A 23,793-nucleotide genomic window follows, 5' to 3' on the forward strand; every position below is an offset into this window, starting at 1 on the left:
CCTCTCAGTGCTATGCTCCAATGCTCATCACTGCAAATATGTGAGCACCCAGCAGACGTGACCTTTCAGAGTAGAGCTGTAGAGTATCAAATGAAGCCTTTCAGTCAAGATTGTGGAGATGCACAGGGTTTTGTGAGGACCCTGGTGCTTGCACATACATGCACGTATGCATACACACACACATTTCTGGCAGCTTTTAACAACTGAATGGTGGAAATTACATTTGCACCTTGAACTTGTGGAACGTGAGCTTGCCTTCAGGGCCAGGGCAAGCCCGTGCTAGTCCAAATACAAGCTCCCACTTGACCCTCTAACCCTCCGCATTTTGCACATGAAGTCCTCACACATATTTCTCAAGCTTTTCAAACACAAATACTTAACAGCATGTAAGCTCTAAAGACAACACGGTGAAAGCAGGTCAAGGTCACACGAAAGAAACACAGCTTTAACTGTCCAAACTGAAAATAATTGAAGAGAGGACTGAAGCTTGCTTAAACACTGCTCTGAACTAAGCCAAATCAAATGGGTGGTAATAGAAGGGCTTCTGTTTGGCTTCCAGGTTGATCCCTAATTTGAAGTAAAGTGGTATAGGCTTCCCAGTAGTGTGAGCATTACACTGGTAAGTGCTTTCTAGTGGTATGGGTCTTCCGGTGGTATGGGTCTTCCGGTGGTATGGGCCTTCCGGTGGTATGGGCTTTCCAGTGGTATGGGTCTTCCGGTGGTATGAGTCTTCCAGTGGTATGGGTCTTCCGGCGGTATGGGTCTTCCGGCGGTATGGGTCTTCCAGTGGTATGGGTCTTCCAGAAGCATCAGTAACCCATGCTGAAGCTTTTGTACTCATTAGAAAATGATCTTTACTCCATAATGCTTTAGAGAACTGAAACCCACTGGGACGTTGTGAGTCTGGTAAATGTGTTAATTCACATTTACCAGACTCACAAATGCAGACTACCAGATTGTTTGCTCCTTGTAAAATAATACAAACATATTATAAAAGGTTTTTTGGGGAAAAAAAAAAAATCCAAAGATTCCAGGTGAGTAACTGAGGTGTACTGTAGTAAAATATATAGAGAGAACATTCATTTCATGGGGTTTTAAAGTTCCAAGCGTGTAGACCAGTTAATTTTCTTTGAGTTTCCTAACGTCACTGCTGTCATAGCAACAACTGGCAATGCAAACAGATATGCCATTAATGCAGTGTCCATTAGTATCAAAATGATGCCTTGCCAGTAGTGGATGTCATGTTTTAAATATCCTTCTTTATATAAACATTTTCTTCCTCCTAAGAATTCAGAGGCACTTCACTCGCATGAAGGATGAAGGACCTCCGTCCGAAACGTTCTGTTTATCTGGAAACCTTGCGCGCACACCCCTACCCTCCCTGTGTGCTCCAGACATATGCAATCATTTAGATTTATGCTCTCTACTCTATTACATTACTCCTGCAAAGGTGCACTGGCTACAGAGTTGCACATTCTCTAATGCATCACAGGTGTGCTCAGAAAGGGAGCCTTCATGCTTTTTCTATCTTTCTTCAGAAGGATCAGCCTCGGTCTTGGGTGTCTTAGCTACATCTTACACGAGATTAGCTAGCAATGATTCAAAGCACATGAAAGACAGATACAAAGAGGTTGTTTTCGTCCCTGCTGGACTTTCCCTGCACGTGCGCTCCTGCACTTCAGATCAGATGGACCCCGTCTCTGTAACGGAGTGTTTGTTCCCCCATAGAGCGCCGTGATTGACATCCACGCGTTTGTGCGGCACAGACCCGGCAGATGTTCCGATCACATCTGGGTTGTTACAGGGCACTCCCTCACCCTTCTTTTGCCCAGAAATGTTCCTTTCTGCTGAGGTCAGTGCTAGTCATGGCGCTCTGTGACTGCTGTTCTCTCTCTCTCTCTCTCTCTCTCTTTCAGCCAAGTTCAGAAACACAACGCCAGATGGCAATGAGGAAAAGAATAAATACGTTCTATAAAACACAATGAAAGCAGTGAGACAGGGCCATCCTGATTGAATTACTGTTCAATTTCTAACCATCAAAGGCTGTAAACGTGTCCGCTGAATGTTCTCTGTATGACCACTTTGTATATACTCAATTTATTGTTTTTGCTCTGTTCTATACCGCAGTGGATTTGTAGTGAAACAAGGAACACACCAAACAGATGATTTGGACTTGTGCAATGTTTATGTAAAAGCCTCCGACAGATTTCTGACTCCTGGTGGCCTGCCGTGCTGATGGTGTCGCTTCTTTGCTCCTCATGTTGCGAGACTTAATGGCACTGGACTCCATGGGACCTGTAATATAAAAAGGGTTTTGATCCCTATATGGCTGACTCAGTAGATCTGACAAGGCTCGGGGGGATCCTGATATTTCTGCATTTTACAATGTAATTACCGTGCCAAAACAAACCATCGCTGTGTAGTTGCGTACGGATTGATCTAAACGTAAAATCTTTGCCATGCAAAGATATTTGTATGAGACCACAGTAATGTAACCAAACCAGACTTAAAAACTTAATTAGATCTCATAGGCTCTCTTGTCTCACATATCTCATTATGGTAATACTCAGCCAGGCTGTGAGATACTGCCAGAGGATTATGGGTAAATGTAATCTTGCACATCCAGTGGTTAAAGGGGCTTTGAGTGAAGTGTTTCCAGCTTCCATTCACATAAAAGTACAGTACCTAGTTTCAAAAGACCTGGCGGAAAACTCTAGAGCTCTTTGAATGTCAAGTGCTTGATTAAGCAGTCTAAAAGAATGCCGAAGGCTTAAGATTCTACAACAAAAACACATTATTGTAAAAAATTATATACACATAAATGCTCACACACACACTCCAGTGTATGCTCAGTTACAAAACTATACAGTGACTTGTCCATTATCCATAACTCCCCACATAAGGTTACAACATAATTCTATTGGGCAATAAAACAATGGATGCATTTGAAATTCAGTATATTGCGGTTCATAAATGCATTGCACTATTTCCCATTAACTAACACGCTCTGGTTATGCCTTTTTATAAAGAAACTCAATTTTCCAAATGCTGGAAAAAACAACCCTAAAAATCTTAATTTCCCAAATGGTGAAGAATAAACAACAAACATTTATTAGGAATAGTTTATTTTATTAAAAAATAAACAAAAACCCAGCACATCAAGTACACAGTATGCCTTAGCACCTTTTGATAAAAGAAAAGCACAATCAATTCACAAATATTCCTTCTCCTGTGATGTGTGTAACTATGTGCAACTACAAATTACACAATCGGATCTAGACAAGCAGGCAAGTGCCTCTGTACAGTCAGACCGGAGTAACAGTTTCAGTGAGCAATTCATTTACGCCTGATACAGGATCAGTACAAGCCCCAGAGTAGCGCTGGCTTGCCTGTGCAGATGGCAGGGCCAGTGTGTAGGTCTGCAGGTTTGTGTGTAACGTGGCTGTGGGGCACTGGAGGTCTGTAGGCTGGTGGAGTGGAACCCAGTGCGTCACGCGGCTCCACGCAAGAGCGGTACCTATAGGAGGCCTTAAACTCGTTGAACGGCATTGTAACCTCTCCTTCTCTACCAGGCGGGGGCGGTGTTGGCAAGACGTCGCATGCGCCTGGGAACACAAAATCAAAGCTGCGGTGTTGGGGATCTTTTAAGAAAATTGCAAGATTAAACATCAACTTATCAAATTGTAATTATATCATATTATACTTATTTTTTATTGTACTCATTATGAGTCAGAAAAGTTTGAATAGTAATGTAGGTTTTGACATAAAAGACTCGACAATCAAACTCAAACCTTGTATTTCTGTCCTGATCTCTGATCTTCTTCTCCATCTCTGCATCTGTCAGTGTCTCCAGCAGGGGGCACCACTGGTCAGCATCACCCGTGTTCCGAATGGCAATCTCTACAGTTGGCAAGGGGTTCTCACTACAGGGAAATGATACCACAATCACAGGTAGTCAGCAGAGAAATATTACACCATGATACCATGATGGAACCAGTGTGATTTCTACTGGTGACTCATAAAGTATAGGGGTGATGGCTGATCTGGAGAGATGTCTAAATAACTGTTGTTTAAACATCAAGTTCAAAATCTAGAGATACTGTTTGCACATTATTTGGAAGCTTTGATATAGAAATAAAATAACTTGCAACAGCATGCACAAATGCTAATACCGGAAAATTCAAAAACATTATTTAGCAATTACATCACGTGCAACTGGCAATGACTCAACGGAACCACTGTCTGTTACTTCAGATCTTAGTAGCTCCACACAAAGGTCTGCGCGTCAGATATTCTCCATTGTCCTAATGTCACTGTGTAACCAACACACACTGAGCTATCTACCCTGTCTATGCTTGTAAGAAGCGTTCAGATTTACAGTAATATCACAGGTGGCTTTAAGTACTGAACCCTGCAAAGTTCAAAAGAACAGGAAAGAGACGAGGGTACTCAGCTTCCTGGGACATGAAGGTGGGAGTGGGTGTAAACGCGGGGGTAAGGAGGGAGCTCAAGAAATTTTGAAGCATATTGACCTGAAATCAGACCTATTGAAACAGACAGTGGGAGAAGCAAACAATTAGGAGAAGCAGAAGCAACTGTGAAGTTATACCTGATGAATACACCTGAGCAACCGCACGTCAGAGGGAACCCGCCCCCACCCTCTCGAAGCCTCTCTACGCAGCCCCATAATGCAACACGTGACCGGCTGCTCAAGTGTATACATGCTACAGGTTGTGTGTCATATTATTATATTATCCCAGTGATCAAGTCATGCCCTCACTTGACTTTTGTAATAGAAAAAAAAGGCGTGTTGTCTTAATATCTGTGATTTTTATCCCTGATCTACAGGGACTGGCAAGTCAAGGCACTTTGCACGAACTCTAACCCCTCAGCGACAGAGCAAAGGCGATGTGGTGGGAGTAACAGAACAAAAGCATCCCGATAGTGCAGTGGCAGACCTCTGTGCTGTGGAGGGGTAGGGCATTCAGCCAAACTATGCAGTCACCGTTGGGAAGAGCAGACCGGTTAGCACGTGCGCTAGCAGCAGTGGTGCAGCACGTACTGGTTGTAAAGGATAAACCAATGTGGACTAAGACATGATGCATTTACACAGTGAAGATGGTCTTGATATAAACAGGATGCAGGGTGTGTGCACGCGCGTGCATGTGCTCTAACACAGACTAATGAATATGTACACATTCCATGTCACTAAGTGGGAAGTGCTTTTGTTTCTCTTGAATAATTTATCGTCTCGTACTTGTGACATGTGAACACATGAAGGTGAAAAAAGCACCGTAACATTAAATGCACAAAAACAAGTTAACAAAGATAAAATCAGATAAAAATCACAGAACAAAACAGGCTACTTACAACAGCACTCATGTTACTCAAACCCAAATACTACACCTTCAAACATCTAATGCTACAAGCTTGCCCCAACAATGTATCCATTTATCCTACGCTCTAGAGTTGAAAAAATAAAACATTCTTGGCAAATATATAAGCTGTTTTAGGCCAAACTGTTCCATAAAAAAAAAAAAAGAATAAATTTGCATCGACAGAAAAAAATAGACAGACATTTTGTTTCCTTTTTCATCTGTATATCTAAGGGTCAGAGATGACAACACACATAAATCACCAGCAGTTTGCATGGAAACAAACACACAAAAAAATGAGCCTAAAATGACTGCGAGGCAAAGAACGAAGGCAAGTGAGCCGGCCGCGAGCGTGGAGCGTCCAGCGTGGAGTCTGAGGGGCAGACACATCCGAACCACTTCCTGTTCTAATTGTGTCCATGGTGATGGCAGAAGCCCAAAAACACCAGTAAGTGTTTCATTGTGCTTGGACTCAGTCAGCACGAGCAGAAGGAAAAGCAGCTGAGTAAACTCAATGTGTGAGCGTGCGCGTGCACCTTATCTGAGTCAGATCTCCTTCCAAGTTCATAAGTCGTCTGCATAAAAATACCCGTTGGTGTGCGTGCGTGCACCTGTGTGTGAGGTAGTCTCACCTGAAGGCGTATGTCCTCTGGTGCCAGCTGAGCTGGCCCCGGATGCTGTAGGCAATGGTAGTGACGAACTCCCCCCCGAGGCCAAGCTCAGAGCACAGCTTGAGGGCAAACGTTTCCGGAGAGTTTTCTTTCTCCGACATGTCCCATTCGAACTGGTCCACCAAGGAAATGTTTCCCACATGGATGTTCAGCTGACAGCACAAACAAACATGTCACGCAATACACTCAGAATACCTACAAAATTCTCCACACAAGTGGTTTATTTGGACTTTCTTAATGACAAACATAAATGAAATCAACAACTCAGGAATGATCGCAGCCAAAAAAAAAAAATCAAATCATGCGAGCTTGGAAAAATGACCTCAGCAGATGAAGGCGTCGTCCCCATCTGACCCAGTGATGCCTCATGATTTCTCCGCAGGAGACGGAGGTAACCCACCTTAATGATGACCCTCTGGTCAGTCTGCTCGTCCAGTATGCTGTCGGTTGGGTAGGACTCGATCTGCTGCCGAATGGCTGACGCAACAGCAGGCACAAAGGTCAGAGGGTTCAGGTCCAGGTCGTCACACAGGATCTCTGCAAACATCTCAGGGGTCATCAGCTTCTCTGCAGCAAAGAAGAAACAGAAGAACCAGCAGCTGTCATCCTGTTCAGCACTGGGGATACTGACAGATTTGCTTTTCCCCAGTTCAGGTTATATAGGACTTCTTGTCATGTGTTTTATATTATTGTTGTTTTTTTACCGTTCATATTCCAAGTGAAGGCATCGCGAAGTTTCTGACCATCTATCTCCATGTCCAATCGGATTGGAACCAGAACCTCCATCTGAGAGGCATTCTCATGGATCACAGCTGGGTCGTGGTCATCAAAACTGCAATAGAATGCACAATTGTTGGGAATAAAGCATGGCTCAACAGGAAAAACAACTTCAGCGGATGGACGCTGCACTCCACAGTGACCCTTTGCCAGATTAAAGGGAGAAAGAAGGAAAGCCTAAAAACCAACACTCAAACTCCGATACGTGTGAGGTATGACTGCCAACAGTCCATCACGTGGCCGCCAAAATATGTAAACGACCTTTAAAGTGCACAAGTATGACCTGTGATGTAACAGACTAAGAGTGTCCCATGTCGCAGCATCTATAGCAGCAAACATTCGCAGCGCTGCATGGACCTACAGATGAGGGGTCAGTGCTGTATGGACCTACAGATGAGGGGTCAGCGCTGTATGGACCTACAGATGAGGGGTCAGCGCTGTATGGACCTACAGATGAGGGGTCAGCGCTGTATGGACCTACAGATGAGGGGTCAGCGCTGTATGGACCTACAGATGAGAAAGGCTGACTAAGGACCTTAAACCACATCAGCCGCCTGGCTGGTTTCTGTTTTAGGAAGCTGGAGTCATTTTTAAAGTGGACCCGATCCCCCCCCCGCACTCTCTTCTCACAGTGGGAGTGGAGGAAAATACTGGGTCCTCCTTAAAAGACAGCTGTGTCTATAAAAAGGCACCGGTTTCTGCAAGCATCGAGAGAAAACGAGCTGACTGCTGATAAACTACGCAACCTGAAGGGACCTCAGCACACAAACACGGCCAGGCTCCGGGACGCTCGGGGAGTCTGCGGACCTAAAACAACCCACGCAGGGAGAATGAGAGCTGGTTGTGAGCGGGGCACTTCTCTGGGCCTCCCACACAAACCTCCAGTCTAGACCAGTCTTACCTACATCGCTGTGTGACAACATAATTAATGTTGCTATATAGTAAAGGCTGCTTATTCGAGCCGTGATACAAAAAAAAAGGCTTAAAATTAATTTGAACTGCCAGACAATATTAATCGCAATTAATTCCAGCATCTACAGAATCACATGCACAGAGTTAATCTGCAGAGATTGTAGTTCCTGCCTCAGCTCACTAGACATAAATGTTTGTTCTGGCTGCCCTATAATAAAGAAAGAATGCTACTTGGGACTGACCTCAGGTCAATGTCAAATCATAAATCATGTGCACTGCAGACATTATGACTAAGTATTCCAAATAAAAGGACAATGTTTAGAAATATAGTTTTAGGAATATAGTTGGAGGGGATTACGCATTAGGGATCAGGCACACAATTTTTTCTAAATATCTCTGGGAGGACATTTTGATTGAATATCAACCTGAACTAGGGCTGGACAACAGAACCGTTATTAATCGTTATCTCAGTAATGCTGGTTGGGATTCTGTATATTCTCACCCTTCTCAGGCTTTTCAGACGAGTGTCCTGTGGATGTTTCGATGAAAATAATAAATCATTTTGGCTGACTTTAGTTTACAATTTAGATTATATACTTTAAGGTGTTGTTCACAGCTTTTATGTTAATATTTTATTTAGCGCTGGAAAGCTGGTGAAGCATTGCGGAAAATTCCCTCTCACCAAAGGGGGAAGGTCCTCTTCTTATCTCGCCCCATCCGATTACGGTTGATCGTGGTGGAGCAAGGCACGGCATCCAGGTGATGGGAACTGTTTGGGAGTGTGGGTACCCACTGACTGTTCCGTTTTGATTTTTGCTCCCTGATGACAAGAGTGAGAATGAGACACAGACAGAGAGACATAACAGAGATACAACGAGAGAAAGGAAGGGCTATGTGACATTGCAAAAGAGTAGGAGCACCAAGGTAATATTCTGCAGTGTGCAAAACCACACTCATGCTTGCAAGCGTCACATTTAAAACGAGACCTTCACTTCTGACAGAGCTGCAGGCCAAAGCTTTCATAGTATTTTCAGCAGCCTTTTTAAACTCTGAAATCTAAACGGAAGCAGAGAGGATGCTCTGGTTACCTGAGGTAGGCCGGCGGTTCTGTGCTGATGGACACTGCTTTGTACTTCTCATCATTCCCTTCGAAAATCTCCTCACACTCAGACGCCTTCAGCAGAGTCACACTGGTGGCTAAAGTTGTGTAACCATGATCTATCACAAAATAAAACACTGCACACACTGCTGTCCAGAAGCAGAGCTAAAACACTATTTGGGCCTCACGAATGCACCAAAACGAGACTATGGTGAAATATTCCTACGGCTGCTTTCTGGACCTTTGAAGTCACAGTAAACCGACCAAACACTGATACGTGTACAGATAATGCAAACGCAATCGAATCACTTACCGTGCGACGATGCGACAATCTTTTTCCTCTCCTCCACAGACGCAAGCCTTCGCCACAAGGATGGGTACCGCTTGTACAACGACCCTCTGAACATGCGCAGATAGTTCCCAACCTGGAGGAAGCATGCAACGCATACAATGAAACTGGCAATGATGCAAGGCTCTCAACCTGTGCCAGGACAGAAACCTGCGCTGTGTCTGTGTTGGTGCGGTATAAACCACCATCTACCACACCAGTTTATACCGCACCACCATCATCTACACCACCATCCTACCACACCAGTATATACCGCACCACCATCCTACACCAGTTTATACCGCACCACCATCGTCTACTACACCAGTTTATACCGCACCACCATCGTCTACTACACCAGTTTATACCGCACCACCATCATCTACTACACCAGTTTATACCGCACCACCATCATCTACTACACCAGTTTATACCGCACCACCATCATACCACAACAGTATATACCGCACCACCATCCTACCACACCAGTTTATACCGCACCACCATCCTACCACACCAGTTTATACCGCACCACCATCATCTACTACACCAGTTTATACCGCACCACCATCATCTACTACACCAGTTTATACCGCACCACCATCATCTACTACACCAGTTTATACCACACCACCATCATCTACTACACCGGTTTATACCGCACCACCATCCTACCACACCAGTTTATACCGCACCGTCATCTACTACACCAGTTTATACTGCATTATCATCTACTACACCGGTTTATACCGCACCACCATCCTACCACACCAGTTTATACCGCACCGTCATCTACTACACCAGTTTATACTGCATTATCATCTACTACACCGGTTTATACCGCACCACCATCCTACCACACCAGTTTATACCGCACCGTCATCTACTACACCAGTTTATACCGCACCATCATGCTACTACAGCTCTCGAAACATCTCACCAGCTTAGGCCTGCTTACATTTACTTAGCTCATGTTAGACAGAACGCTCGTTTATTTAGGTTGCGTCGGCTATAATGAACAACTCAATCCAAGAAAACCCGATCACTTTATTCATCCATTCATCCATCCATCCATCCATCTGTTACAGCGCAGGTAAGCAGACAGCCATTAGGCTCGCCAACCTAAAACAAAGACTTAGTGAAGTGCAGGCTCTTATAACGACATATCCTCGGGCCACACGAATAAGCACAACAGTTCAGGTCCAACGCAGTTCGTTTTGCAATGAACACACACCTCTGAGCCGATCATGTAAAAATCTCCTTCTTCTTCGAGTTGAAATTTTATCGGTTTCTGACCGAACGTTTTACTCAGCGCCATCTTGGCAAAGACAATGCGGCACACCGCGCATGCGCAGTAGTGGGGACGGAAGCGCTGATGTGGGCAAACTCCAGGAGTAAATTTGGACAAAACATGTATAAATTGGACAATTATTGTTGTAGTAGTAGTTGTTGTTGTTTTTGAATCCAAGATAATACACAAACTGTTTAGTGATCAGTTTCTTTTATATTTTTTTCCACTTAAATATTTAATAAAAAATATTTGATAGTGTAACGTATCCTCAACCGCATCATTGGCAACAAGTGTAAAACTCCTGTTTTAATAAAAATCTATATCTACAATAATATCACAACAATCTATAGTATTTCACAACAGATAACCAGTTTTAGAACTCTGTAATATTCCTGTTTAGCCTTGAACCCAGACACCTGGGGATGGGGTATGAAAATGAAAGTTCATAGTGGTTGGATATTTAATTTGCTACTTATACTGTAAGGCAGAAGAACCATTCAGAAGGTTTTTTAACCTCTTAAACCCCAAGGTTATTAATTTTAATAACTCAGTTATTAATTTTAAAGCAATACTCCTAAAGTTACTCATTTTAAAATATAGAGTAAATACTGCGCCTTTTCTGCCCCCTACTGGTCATCATTAGGCATTACTCTTGTTCTTGCGGCAGACATTGAGAGCCATGAAGAAAATCACGGCGGCGATGAGGACTGCTAGGAGCAGTACGAGGCAGATCCAAGCCCCAGGCAGCAGGGCCTTCCTCAGCACCACGCGCTCCGCAGGCAACAGAGTGCTTACGGTCAGCATATATCCCAGTGCCCAGCCTACAGAGGAGTCCCCGATCTGAGACACACGCAAACACACACGCACACACACACACACACACACACACACACACACACACACACACACGCACACACGCACACACGCAAGCACAACCACACACACACACACACAGAGGTAAGTGTAGGTATGCTACATTAGCTTTTAGATATGGGTAGGCCATCTAAAATAATGATACACCATTGGTTATTTAATTGAAAGTCATTATGTATATAGTCAATCAAGCTGGATTTAGCTGATGATTAAGTTCACCTTCCCAGTGCTGCTGTTGAGCTCACCGATTTCTGAAAGGCAACTCTGGGGAAGGACAGTTCATCAAAGTGGTATCCCCTTAACATAAGGACCTGCATGTACACGGTCGATGCACAGTAGTCCTTCAAGAATGACCCCTGGCCTTGAAATGATTTGGACATCTGACATAAAGAAAGATTTCTGAGTGTTTGTAGGAAAAATCAAAAATAGTGTGTTACTGTAACTGTTATTATCTCTCATGTACCTCAACCCCCCCCATCCCCCCCAACAAACAGACAAATACAAACACACACACACACACACACACACACACACACACACACACACACACACACACACACACACAGTGATACCTCTTTAATGGTCATGTTGCACACAACCAGAGCAGCCTGCAGGAGCTGCTCTGGGGTGCTGACTGTGTTGCCTGTGGCCTGCTCTAGAAAACTGTGTGTAAAGAAGAACCCAGAGAAGGCCTGAAAGAACAACAGATAAAAGATCAGCAGAGAGGCCCCAAGATATGCTCCACGTTAACTTCCATTCAAGTTACATCAGAGAGGCAAGACCTGCGTAGGCTAAAGCCACACACGGAGCTGCCAACAGCAGAGATTTGATTCTTTGTTTGTGCACCACACGTTCACTTACCATAAATTTGCCACTGACGTTGGGCTGGAAGACTCCGTCAAAGGAGCACTGGGAAAAGGGGCAGTGCTGGAAGGAGAAGATCTCAGACACATTCCCCAGACAGTGCTGGTAGTCCCCCGTGCCCTGCATGGTCACGGATGCCTGGGCGTGGTAAGAAGTGGGGCGCTTTGCCTGGGTGCAAGCCGAGTCAAACACCTGACCCTGGGTCAGCGTCTCGTTGTAATCAGATGGGTAACAGGGGTGATACACAGTGCCTGTGCTCCCCTGTGTCTTGGGGAAATAAGTGATATGTAACATGTTTTGATAGATAACAGTGTCACATGGACACTTGATTCTCAACACATCCATCACAGAGACAGAAAGCATTTTAAAACAATTTTAAAGCAATCAGTGAAGCAGCTATACTACCAACTCCACTTATTAGAAAAATATTATATTTGTGAGATGAGAGGTTACACTGTTTGACCTGTGAAGTAATTATAATGGGTTCGTACTGTGAGCAAGTGGGCCAGAAGTCGCCGCAAGACTTCAGACTTGCCATAGCAGAGGTAGCTGTGAGTATACAGAGTATAGTTCTGCCCGTAGAGACGCAGAGTCATCTGGTCATTCTTGTCCTCTACGTCCTCTTGCGTCACAAACGTGATCTGAGTGGACGCTCCTCCTAAGTCCGCTGCACCGACCGTCTGTCTGCCTGGGTTTAGCCATTGGCCTACAAAGCCATACTGTGGGGCAAAGAGGCAGGTAACTTCCAAAATGACCACTAGGGGGCTCTATATACACATATGACAAAAGAGGACCAACAACTCAATATCTGGGCAAAAATAAATAAGTAAACATGATTCAGAGGTCCCTAGTGAGATAAAATGAAGAATAAACTCAAACATTCTCAAAAGACAGGGGTGGAGTAAACAGGGCACATTCAGAGACCTTGATAAAGTTTTCTAGAAGATAGTTCACCGTCACCCAGCCATATGCCCCCTCCTGCTTCCCACCCAGAATGGTTGCTCCTCTGAAGCTGAAGGGGAAGGATTGGAGTGTTCGTGCCACTTCCTCAAGCACCTGGCTTGACCTCTCAGGGCTGGACATGCTAAAAATAGGGGAAAAAAGGCAGGTGAACAGAAATAAACACACAGTCACACTCACACTCTCTCTCTCTCACACACACACACACACACTTGCTCACTTTAGGAGTCTCATGCCAGCGGTAGCTCCCAGGTACACAGGCGTAAGGTGATGTCGTGACTGTGGGATGTCCCTCATGGCCTGTTCCAGACACGGCTCCAGACTGCGGCCTGCTGCCCCCTGCTGGCCGGCATATGAAGAGATGCCTCCTCCTGCGCAGGACGACACAGCCTTGAGAGCCCACCGATGCCACACAATGCTCAGCACAACTTCCATTTGTACAAGGTTTGCACAAAAAAAAAGCCGTGTATGAAATGCAGTTATGTGCTGTGGCAGCTGTAGCACCAAAATTCAAGCAGTAGCAAAATAAGTTTTCGAGCAGTGACACAGCCATGAAAGAAGCAGTGTTACACAGAGAGCTGTCAATACAAATGTGTCAGGTTAGTCATTGAATTTTTATTTCAAGTATAATGGCTTTTGCCTGACCAAAGCATTGAGCTGAAAAGGCTCTTTTTTGCAGCAGCTGCATTGCTGCCCATTACACTACACCAACCAAGGGGCAGGTTTTCAGTGCCACGTTTTCTATTGCACACTTACAGCGGAGGTATACCTAGCCCTAGTTCTTTATAGAGGCATGTTGCAAACAACCCTGCCTTAACTTCCTTTGGAGTCTTGCCTCAAGAATAGTAACGCCACTAGAAGTATTAAGATCAGTATGCTTCTACAGAATGGTGGAGAGATAAAAAAAGAAGGGATTAAAACGGAGAAAACATAAGGGGTGTGTGCTTAAATCAGGATGGCCTCGCTACGTACGGCAGCTTTGAGGGTTTCATCTTGTAAACTAAAACAGAAAGAACAGATGGGGAAGAAGGAAAGGTGTGAATCACAGTTTAGCATTAATAACAGCACTAAGATTAGCATTAATACTAAGATTAGCATTAGCACTAAGATTAGTAACAGCACTAATCTTAGCATTAATACTAAGATTAGCATCAGCACTAAGATTAGTAGCACTACTAAGATTAGTGTCAGCACTAAGATTGGTAGCAGTACTAAGATTGGTAGCATTACTAAGATTCGCATCAGCACTAAGATTAGTAGCAGTAGCATAATTACTAAGATTTGTAGCAGTACTAAGATTAGCATCAACACTAATATTAGCAACAATACTAAGATTAGAAGCAGTACTAAGATTGGTAGCATTACTAAGATTCGCATCAGCACTAAGATTAGTAGCAGTAGTAAAGTTAGCATTAATACTAAGTTTAGCATCTGCACTAAGAACCTCACAAGTGTTTCTGCATTGCACATTTAATGCAAAACGCAATTCAAGAAGGTTTACAAATTTTAAAAAGTATTAAAATTGATTTAAATAGAAAAGACCAAGGTAATAAAAAAATATAAAATTTAAAACAAAAATGAAGGCATTTCAAATAGTTTGTGTGAAGCAAAGTGAAGTGACGTTTGTTCATTTCTCTTTGAGCTTTGACTAGTTTTACCAGTTGCATTTATACCGTGCTCTCCGACCTTTGACATGGCACTCGCTGTGCTGGGTCACCACGCCTGTGCCATTCTGTTTGTCCGCCGGCCATCTGTAGACGTACATGGCCGTGTGGCTGGAGCCTGCATCCAGCACGATCCCGTACTGCGGTGGCGCAAACAGAGAAAGGAAACTCAACATCCGGCTCTTACTCAGCGCAAACAGAGGGAACAGTCAACCTCCACCTCGACGCCACCGGATTGACAGTTTCACACATTTGGGATCCCAGCAAGTTCAAAATCTCTCGAGAACTACATCAATCTCATTCTCACTTCAACCACTTGCCTTCCCACAGTGGAAGGAAGGTTGGGGGGTTTAGGGGGTTTGGGGGGGGGGGGGGGTGGTCGTACGATCTTTGGCTTGGCTGTGGCCCTGTGTACAAGGAACTAAATCAGGTCGGAACTTGGTTGGAGGAGATAAAAGGGTGGGGGAGGACAAGATTTTGGCACAGGCTGAACCACTGGGATGTTCAACGCAAGTTAACAGTATACCCGTTTTGTTAAGGGAAATATCCTGAGGAGGCAGATTTTATATTTCTAACTACAAAGACACATTTAGGAGCAAATTCACTGCAACATAAACTGCGATTACAGAAGAAAAACAACTTTTTTTTTAAACCATGCACCTGCTATATTTTTTTCTGCAAATGGTAATGTTATTTTACACGTGCCGCAGAAACGTTGCTATCATATAAATTTCTAAATGACAATATCCATTCATATATATATATATATATATATATATATATATATATATATATATATATATATATATATATATATACACACACACACACACACACACACACACACACACACACACACACACACACAACACACACACACACAGAGAACAGATTTACCATATATTCAGGAGGCTCCTTTATCTCCTCCACAGGTGTAGTGAGTAGGATAATAGCAATAATTCCGAAAAGCAGAAGTGCAGTCGCAGCGAGAATTTGAGAGCGCAGCGTGTCCATTGTCGTTGGAGTCTTAACAGTGAGCTACCCTGAGCCTCCCAGTCACTGCTATCACTGGGCAGCGAAAGAAATCACACAAACCCGCCCGACCCACCTAAAAGTCAAACAATGCAAAATTATGAGATGTCAGCAATATTCGCCAACTCTCTAAGACAAAAAAACAAACAAAAGCAAAACACGGGACCGTTAAAGTTATCATCATACAAAGTCTTGCATTACACCACTGAAATGATTTCTATTTGGCTATACTAAGACTCCAGGATTAGATGAGCGACATGGGCGGACATCTAAAACGTCGCTACTCGGAATGACTCAAACTGCGCACGGTGCCAGCATACAGCAGAAAAACGGGATCTTATCAGCCACAGCTTTGCTCTGTACTCTGCAGTTTACGTGTATGTTATGTTTCGAGGTCATGTATATATGCACAAACACGTATGTATTTTTTTTTATTCATGCGGTCATAAAACCATGTTTTAAAGCACGACATTGTGTTAAAACACTGAAAAATGGGGCTTTGGAACTGTGCCAGATGAGATCAGCCGTTCCAAAACCTGCCATTGTGACGAATACACTGGAAACTACCAAATGAAGCCTGGCTGCTTTTAACATGGGATGAGATATGTGCAATTTCTGAATTATGAAGAAAAGGTTACTGAAGGTCAAAGTTAGATTATATACAGACTTAAACACAGCTGCCCTGCTCGACAGTAATCACGTGGAGGCATCACACCGCCTGCATTACGTTTCTATATCCATGCTGTAGCACTCTGGGTTGGCACACTGGCTGCTGCAGCGGATCTGTGTGTGTGTGGGCGCGCTCGTGTGTGTCTGTGTGTACGTGTGTGTCTGTGTGCACGTGTGTGTATGTGTACGTGTGTGTGCGTGTATGTGTGTACGTGTGTGAGTGTGAGTGTGTGTGTGCGTGTGCGTGAGTGTGTGTGCGTGAGTGTGTACACGTGCGTGCGTGAGTGTGTGTGTGTGTGTGTGTGTGTGTGTAGGTGTGTGTGTGTGTAGGTGTGTGTGTGTGTAGGTGTGTGTGTGTGTGTAGGTGTGTGTGTGTGTGTGTAGGTGTGTGTGTGTGAGTGTGTGTGTAGGTGTGTGTGTGTGTGTGTGTGTGTGTGTAGTACTTTATTTCCCAGCCTTCCTCTTTCAGCCTCTTTGACTTCAACTGCCTCCAGTGAAAAGCAGCACAAAGGCAGATTTGTAGGAGCTTCCATTCTTAAGTGAGCCGTTTGTCTCCCTTGGCTGTTTCTCAGGCTCCCTGACAGAAGTATACCAGTTTAAGGAGCCCAATGTTCTTTTGCAGTTATTAAGATTTTGGTTCTTGCGTAGTCGTGTGATTTTTCCACTCATGAGGTTTTTTACATTTTATTTTGCTTTTCTGTTTGCATGGCATTGTTTCCTGTCCTGCCAGTTTCACACAACACATTTTAAAAGTCTTACCAGCTTTCCAACCCTGAATTATTGATACAAGCTGGCAAACACACTGTTGGGAGAGACCTTCATCACAATACACACATGAAAATGTACTCAGTGTAGGTAGGGAAGACGGTAGAGGTAAGCGTGAACACGTCACTGGGAAGTGCAGCAACTGAGGAGGCTTGATACAAAGCCTACCGAATATCTACCGTCAGGAAGTGAGCTTATCATTTGTCCTTATTAACATGACGTACTGTGACAAATACCTCCACCTTGTGATATGTACAGGCAGTCAAGCCAAAACCTGAATTCAGAATCAACAAATGATTTTGTTGCTTTATCTGTTGTTGTTGGCAGGGCTTGCATTTAAAAAGTCACTACAAGCGTATAAAGTAGAAATACAATGTGTGCTGAAACAGAGTAAACAAAGCTCCTTTACTGCATTTCACATAATCTTATAGTACAAAGATAAATATTTTTAGCACAGCGAGATAATTGTGTCATATATATTCTTGTTTTTTTTTCTCTCATTTTAATTCAAGGCATGTGGTAGAGGCGAACGTGAGTAACATTTAGATTAATGTTCAGATAGAACTGACCAGAGAGGTCCACAACTCAGTAACTAGAAAGACTTGTTCATTTTATGGGTTATTCCTTTTATTTAAGGCAACTCACTGCAGCTGATCTACACAGTTGCAGCTTTGCACAGATCTGATTGCAAGTATTTTGAAAAGAAAAAGGAAGCAACGCACGTTCGGACAGTACGACGTCCATTAGAGTGCGACGCCATGACACAGTCGCAGTGAAAATGTTTGTGAAACCTTTGAAAATTCCAGGCTGCGCGTGCAGTTCGACTATATGTATTGCTGTGATTTAAATAAATATGCCTTAAGAGTCGCTCGTGCAGACTTGTGTTTCCTTTTCTACAGAAAGCTATAGATATTTATGGCAGCGTATTTCTCTTTATCCTGCACGGAAGCACATTCGCTGTAGACTGGATACGAGGACGTGCCTTATCCATCTCCGAAGGTTGGAACACCGGCGTATTGTCCGTCTTCCTCGCACAGGTGCCAGACCATGATGCATCTGTAGTTCAGCAGAAGCAGCAGACCCATAATCACCAGGGCCGCGAAGATAAGAAGAGCAACGACGATTTGCTTCCTGACCCGGTGACACTTGTCTCTGTCTTCGACCTCCTCAACGAGGCCGGAGCCAAAGTGAAGCGGTTGCAGCCAACGCTTTAGCCAGCAGCCACGCTGAGCAGGTGCGTGCAGCCAGGGCTCCACGTCATCCATCCTTCCAGCCTAAAGGTTTACATGCCAAAAAAAGCCTCTGTGTTTGCACACAACCTGCAGATCTCACTGCAGCCTGGAAGCAAGACACATCAGATCAGCTGGCATTGTTCAACAACACCCCTTAGCCAATCATTTAACACAACAGTAGTGGTTTCCTCTGGGAGGTCTATCGTGCTGTTATTCATGTTGTCTAAAGGGATTAAGGGATTGTTTTGAGACAAAGGTCATATTGGAACACAGTAACTCCTTGTTACTACAGATATATATGAAACTTTTCAAAGATAATGGAATACGAGCTCTTTGGGAAAACAAATTCCTAATTGTGATGGATGTGCTCTTTGTTATTCAACAATTCAACAGGCTTTAAAAAAAATTTCATAGTTGTAGTAACTTATTTCCTCTTGGTAGTTATACCTAAAGTTGACTAAAGAGCAAGACAGAATATATAAAATAAACAAGTTTTAATATATATAAAAAATAAGTTTTAAATAAACAGTTTTCCTCGAAACTAAACTCCAAACACAAACTATGTGAACTAAAGAAAAAATAAAATAAATGCGAAATAGTTTTCGGTAAGATAGCAATTCAACATCAATCTACGATACTTGTAATTTTGGAATAAACAACTGGGCCAAGTCTCAAGCATTCAACGGCAAATCGGGGCGAATAAATGATTGACTCTTTACGCTTTCGCTTTTTATGTTTACATAATGGCCGATGCACCAGTAAGCATCACTCCGGTTAAACAGAAAGAAAGAAAGAAAGAAAGAAAGAAAGAAAGAAAGAAAGAAAGAAAACCTACTCAGATCAGGCAAATCCAACATCAGTAAATCACATACCCTGAGTCCTACGCCATCGTTCATCTGATAAGCGATACCCTGGATAAAGAAAATGAACTTTTAGGCTTGTATCTTGAGTAAAACACAAGAACTAGAAAACATCGATATTAGCAATTTTAGTCTAGTTTAACCTGCCTTTCTTTGAAACTCGTCCAGCTTCTATGTGAGCTGGGCGTGGATAGCGCTCTTTAAACCACATCCTTCCTATCGCAATGGGAATTACTCCCATTCCTCACAGCCGTGCTAACTGGGAGGAAGACAGCGTATTCCTCACACGTCCACTGAAGTCAGTAAGATAATGCACGCAGGGCGTATGACTAAGTTTGACTAAGTTTTTAACGCAACGCAATGTGAACGACGGCAGTTCTTGAATGGAAATGAAGTGGAAATGAAACAAACTGATCACCACTTGTTGTAGTGTGCGCTGACACGAGCGCGTTTTTGCTTTTATTGGCACATAGAAACGTAGATTTGCATTATTATAAACAAATCTATAAATAAAACGTGTGCATCGTTTGATTCGAAAATAAACTAAAAAGTAGACAATCCTTAATTAAATTAGTCTAAAGGCTTACGATAGGCCTGTGTGTATTGGTCACGATGGGTGGACGTCAGCAATCTATCACATGATTTACAGTATGACTGTATATCAGTGATCAGCACAGTCCTGTGTCACAAGTTCATTAGACAGCATTCACCTAAATGCTGTATCATAAACGCATCAGATAGCATCCACCAACACTCCTAATCTTTCCCAGCCTGAAAAATTGACGTGAACTTCATTTGGCCTGAAGGCAAATACAGAAGTGAAACTTTCAGGTATGCAAACTATGAATCTAAACACAAAGAAATGCCACGAGCATGCATTCTTCATTCTGAAGCTCTCGGCATAACAATTCAGTCATTGTGCACATGTACATGTATACTTTCACGTCAAAAGATTTGGTTTAAACAAAAACAGTCAAATCATAATTTTCACATTGTCATTTGTATTTAATTGCTGGTTAAGTATTTTTCACGGAGACGATGGGCTCCTGTGAGCACTTGTTTACAGCAGACTGTCCATTTGCTGTGCGGTAGTATCGATGTTTCTCAACCCCAGAAAGCGGGAAACGGCCTGTTTTTGCATCTAACCGAGAGGTGTGTACAAAACTGCAGCACCAGAGTCCTAGACCGAGCAATACACTTGGTTTCTGCCCATGTAAAAGGCCCCTGAGTTCATAACACAGAGGCAGTTTTGCATGAGAGACCAAGTGCTGATTGGATGAAAAACCTGGCCCTTTGATGCACCCCATTGCGACTGAAGATGAGAAAGATCACATCAGATACCTCATCATAGGAGGGGTGGGGTGGGGTGGGATTGACCAAAGAACAAGTTTGTGAATTCCACTTATGTGAAATAAAACAATATCTCATGTGTATCAGTCACACTCCAGTATTTCACTTGTCTAAAAAGGCAGAACTTTGGAGAATTTCTTTGATCAAAAAGACTTTAGGAAATTCACACAAATGGGACTTGACCAAGAGCTCCTCCAGCTGGGTAATAAGCTTAAAAAAAAACTGATTGGGGCAATTCAGTTCAGTGACTTGAGAAGTCTCACATGCGGTTGACATGCAGGTAGCAGACCACTAAAGAGGTAATCACATTTGAGAGTGTACAAATGGTTACTAAGTACAAAACAAGGAGCTGCACATTAACACGCAAAACGCAAGGCTGCATGTTGTAAAGTGGCACATACATTACTGTAGTATCATTAGAAATAATATTAATGTCAGGCCTACTGACAAAGCCCTAACCTTCCTTTTGCACCTAGGTAGTGTTTGCATGCTTCTTTATATGCTCCTGCTTTGTAGATTAAATAGATAAAGATTCCAAAAACAGAAAGCAAGTTAAATACATAATATTTAAAAAATAGGTAAATATGTTTATCCTTAAAAGTCAGATATTTGTGATCAAAGTAATTATAGTATAATCCTGATATCCACTACAGTTAGCTTATTACACACAGACCTTGTGGTCTGGAGATACTGTGATAGGCTGATAGCTTTTGACCCTTTTTCTGAGTAACAGAATACACATACAACACTTAATCAGTATGTTCACTGTAACAACCAATACAAAAACACTCAAAAAGAATTAAGAAACAAATTATTGTTAGGTTAAAGGAAATCTGATAACGTATCCTAAGTTTAGTCTAAATCTGTGAAGACCTTATTGTGCATGTGCATATCTGTGTGTGTGTGTGTGTGTGTGTGTGTGTGTGTGTGTGTGTGTGTGTGTGTGTGTGTGTGTGTGTAGAGTAGTAGCTAGTATCTTTTCAGTGCATTCTAAGAACAGCAGCATAGTTCTTTATTCTTTGCTGCAAACATTTTCAAAGTCCAGAGAAGATCCCACTAGGAAGTTTAGATCATTTCTTGTGTCTCCATAAAGGTCAGAAGCTCACGAGTGGCAGCCAGTGTTCACCAGAGAGGAACTCTTGCCCCATCCCAACTCCATTTCCCCACTTTGTCCGTAAGAGACCCACATCTTGCTCTCCTGCTAGCCGTGCCTCACACCACAGTGCTGACAGACGGGTCAGACAGGTTGAGCTGGCCCGTGATGTCTGTGGGTGGATACTGCTGCAGAGGGAGAGAGAGAGAGAGAGAGGGAGAGAGAGAGAGAGAGGGAGAGAGGGGAGGGAGAGAGAGAGAGAGGGAGAGAGAGAGAGGGAGAGAGGAGCAAAAGCAGGCACAAAAACAGACAGGAGACAGGGCATTAGTAAAACCCTTCCCCCGTAACTCACGAGTGGCCAGGACATCAAGTTTATCTCCAGAGGCAGTTCAGAAGCAGCTCCATCAAAATGCCTGAAATTGTTTATAAATAATCTTTGGGAAAAGCTTCAAGTAGGGCTACAGGAGCAAGCATATCTAACAGTGCAGGCTCGGCATTGCTATCTGATGTGCATGAGCCTGCTCATTAATGCACCATTTTAGTCTGTGTGAAAAATCCGTAATATGTTTTGTATTTTTCTGTAACTGCCTGAGGAGGAATTCAGACCTACATGAAACAGAAAACTGGATCTCCAGTGTATTATATGGCCATACGATTGGAGTCGCTCATTGGCCGACCACTCCAGCCTGATATTTAGCTCGATCTTTATGATGCGTCATTATAAACTCTGCAGGATATGCAAATACTGAGGCAATCGCTTGCATGTCTCGGATGTTTAAGATATGAAAGTGCCATCTTGTTTCTGTATATCTTTATCAGTTGTAGTCAAAGGTGTTTTAAGACTGGAGATCCGGATTTCTTGTCTTCTCTGAAGCGAGTGCAGCCAGACAGCGCGCCTGTTCTCTGGCGGAGCTCTGCAGGGGGGGCAGTAAAGCACCCAGCTCCCTGCAGAAGCTCAGTCACCATGTCATTTGCTTTTTGCTTGTTTGTTTGTTTGTTTGTGTCAGACACTGACATCTGTAAAGTTCGGTGTCCGTGATGACGCACTCCCCACGTTGCAATGGCCAGGACGAATGTGGAAAAACAAATGTGGTTAAAAATAGCAAGTGGAGCGACTACATCTCCTGCCATTGCACCATGGGACCGAGCCGAAGCAGGGCAGTTCGCGTTTTTTGTGAAGCAGAAGATGAAAGAAGTACTGTGACTACTAAACTCACAGTCCTCCACAACATGTCAGTCAAAACTGACAGAATTCTGCAGTCAGATGTGTGACTGAAGTTCGCATACTGAATCAGGAAAGATTTATGCATAGATTTATGCATGGGAGCCAGGATGCCAGAAAGGAGTTCATGTTTTAATTTTTGACGTCATTCTGCACAAGTCTGACATGACAAGTCCACGGACACATGTATCCATAAGCCTGTTTGACTTCTTCACAAAAATTCAAAATGAAATTTCCATTGAAATTTATTTGCATTGATTAAAAGCAATAGCCATGTTGCCAAAATGAATGACTGATGCTTAAATATGGCTCTCACGTGACCTTCTCTGACGCTCAGTGAACACTGCACTACGACTGTGGAATTGTGGTATAGTTTAGTTTACACTACATCCATCTTTCACAGGGAAATATAAAGCAAGACTGTTCAGCAAGCAAAAGCTTAAAATCAGCACAATATTGCTGAATGTTTTCATCCAGCAATACTGCTGTAGACCAGGGATTTGTTTTCACAGCCTTGGCATTGCATGATGGGAGCGCCTCTGGCACCCCTGTGAATACATGTGCCCGTTATGTTCTCTTAGGAGGCTTGCTGTCGGCACTCGGAATCAAGCCCACAGCGCCCCCTGCTGAGAGACAGTGGATCAACAAGTGAGACAAAGACAGTACTACTACTTCTATCACCATCAGGAGTATAGAACAAGTGCATGTGTTATTACTATGAAACAGTTTGTATTCCTGTGACAGATGCTGCATGCT

The 23,793-nt window shown here is 43.3% G+C and overlaps 3 protein-coding genes and 1 long non-coding RNA gene across 18 annotated transcripts in view; all 4 read right to left on the reverse strand.

Moving 5' to 3' along the window:
• Positions 1-3,108: 3,108 nt before the first annotated feature.
• On the reverse strand, positions 3,109-10,625 carry LOC113573774 (SWI/SNF-related matrix-associated actin-dependent regulator of chromatin subfamily B member 1-A). Of its 3 annotated transcripts, none has more exons than XM_027004279.3 (9): positions 10,397-10,625; positions 9,148-9,259; positions 8,824-8,932; positions 8,418-8,555; positions 6,751-6,878; positions 6,447-6,613; positions 6,008-6,198; positions 3,792-3,923; positions 3,109-3,605 (listed from the first exon to the last, which is right to left on the reverse strand). In XM_027004279.3, exons 1-9 carry the CDS (start codon positions 10,478-10,480, stop codon positions 3,566-3,568), a joined length of 1,101 nt encoding a protein of 366 aa, XP_026860080.1. In that variant the 5' UTR covers positions 10,481-10,625; the 3' UTR covers positions 3,109-3,565. The 3 variants fall into 3 exon arrangements, with proteins under 3 accessions (XP_026860080.1, XP_026860078.1, XP_081574957.1); XM_027004277.3 differs by having other exon boundaries at positions 8,824-8,953; XM_081718831.1 differs by lacking the exons at positions 3,109-3,605; positions 3,792-3,923 and adding an exon at positions 4,267-4,544 and having other exon boundaries at positions 8,824-8,953.
• Positions 10,626-10,646: 21 nt separating this feature from the next.
• On the reverse strand, positions 10,647-16,161 carry entpd2b (ectonucleoside triphosphate diphosphohydrolase 2b). Of its 2 annotated transcripts, none has more exons than XM_027004274.3 (9): positions 15,712-16,156; positions 14,837-14,954; positions 13,371-13,521; positions 13,115-13,274; positions 12,682-12,909; positions 12,188-12,457; positions 11,899-12,018; positions 11,572-11,706; positions 10,647-11,293 (listed from the first exon to the last, which is right to left on the reverse strand). In XM_027004274.3, the coding sequence occupies exons 1-9, from the start codon at positions 15,826-15,828 to the stop codon at positions 11,093-11,095; spliced, it is 1,500 nt and encodes a 499-aa protein (XP_026860075.2). In that variant the 5' UTR covers positions 15,829-16,156; the 3' UTR covers positions 10,647-11,092. The 2 variants fall into 2 exon arrangements, with proteins under 2 accessions (XP_026860075.2, XP_026860076.2); XM_027004275.3 differs by having other exon boundaries at positions 11,136-11,293; positions 11,546-11,706; positions 15,712-16,161.
• Positions 16,162-17,671: 1,510 nt separating this feature from the next.
• On the reverse strand, positions 17,672-19,513 carry LOC145658923 (uncharacterized). The gene is made up of 2 exons (XR_014124793.1): positions 19,385-19,513; positions 17,672-18,618 (listed from the first exon to the last, which is right to left on the reverse strand). It is a non-coding gene; the product is annotated as an uncharacterized LOC145658923 (long non-coding RNA).
• A 280-nt stretch (positions 19,514-19,793) lies between these two features.
• Positions 19,794-23,793, reverse strand: part of grin1a (glutamate receptor, ionotropic, N-methyl D-aspartate 1a) — a 28,728-nt gene continuing 24,728 nt past the window's right edge. For 8 of the 12 annotated variants that reach the window (XM_035527435.2, XM_035527438.2, XM_035527439.2 and 5 more), the window contains one exon: positions 19,794-22,003. In XM_035527435.2, the coding sequence (XP_035383328.1) occupies positions 21,935-22,003 (69 nt within the window). In that variant the 3' untranslated portion in view covers positions 19,794-21,934. The remainder of the gene's footprint in view (positions 22,004-23,793) is intronic. The other 4 variants (XM_081718828.1, XM_035527434.2, XM_081718829.1 and 1 more) reach the window with 1 other exon arrangement.

Source organism: Electrophorus electricus, chromosome 8 (assembly GCF_041902795.1).
Source record: "Electrophorus electricus isolate QZ-2024a chromosome 8, ASM4190279v1, whole genome shotgun sequence".
NCBI lineage: Eukaryota > Metazoa > Chordata > Actinopteri > Gymnotiformes > Gymnotidae > Electrophorus > Electrophorus electricus.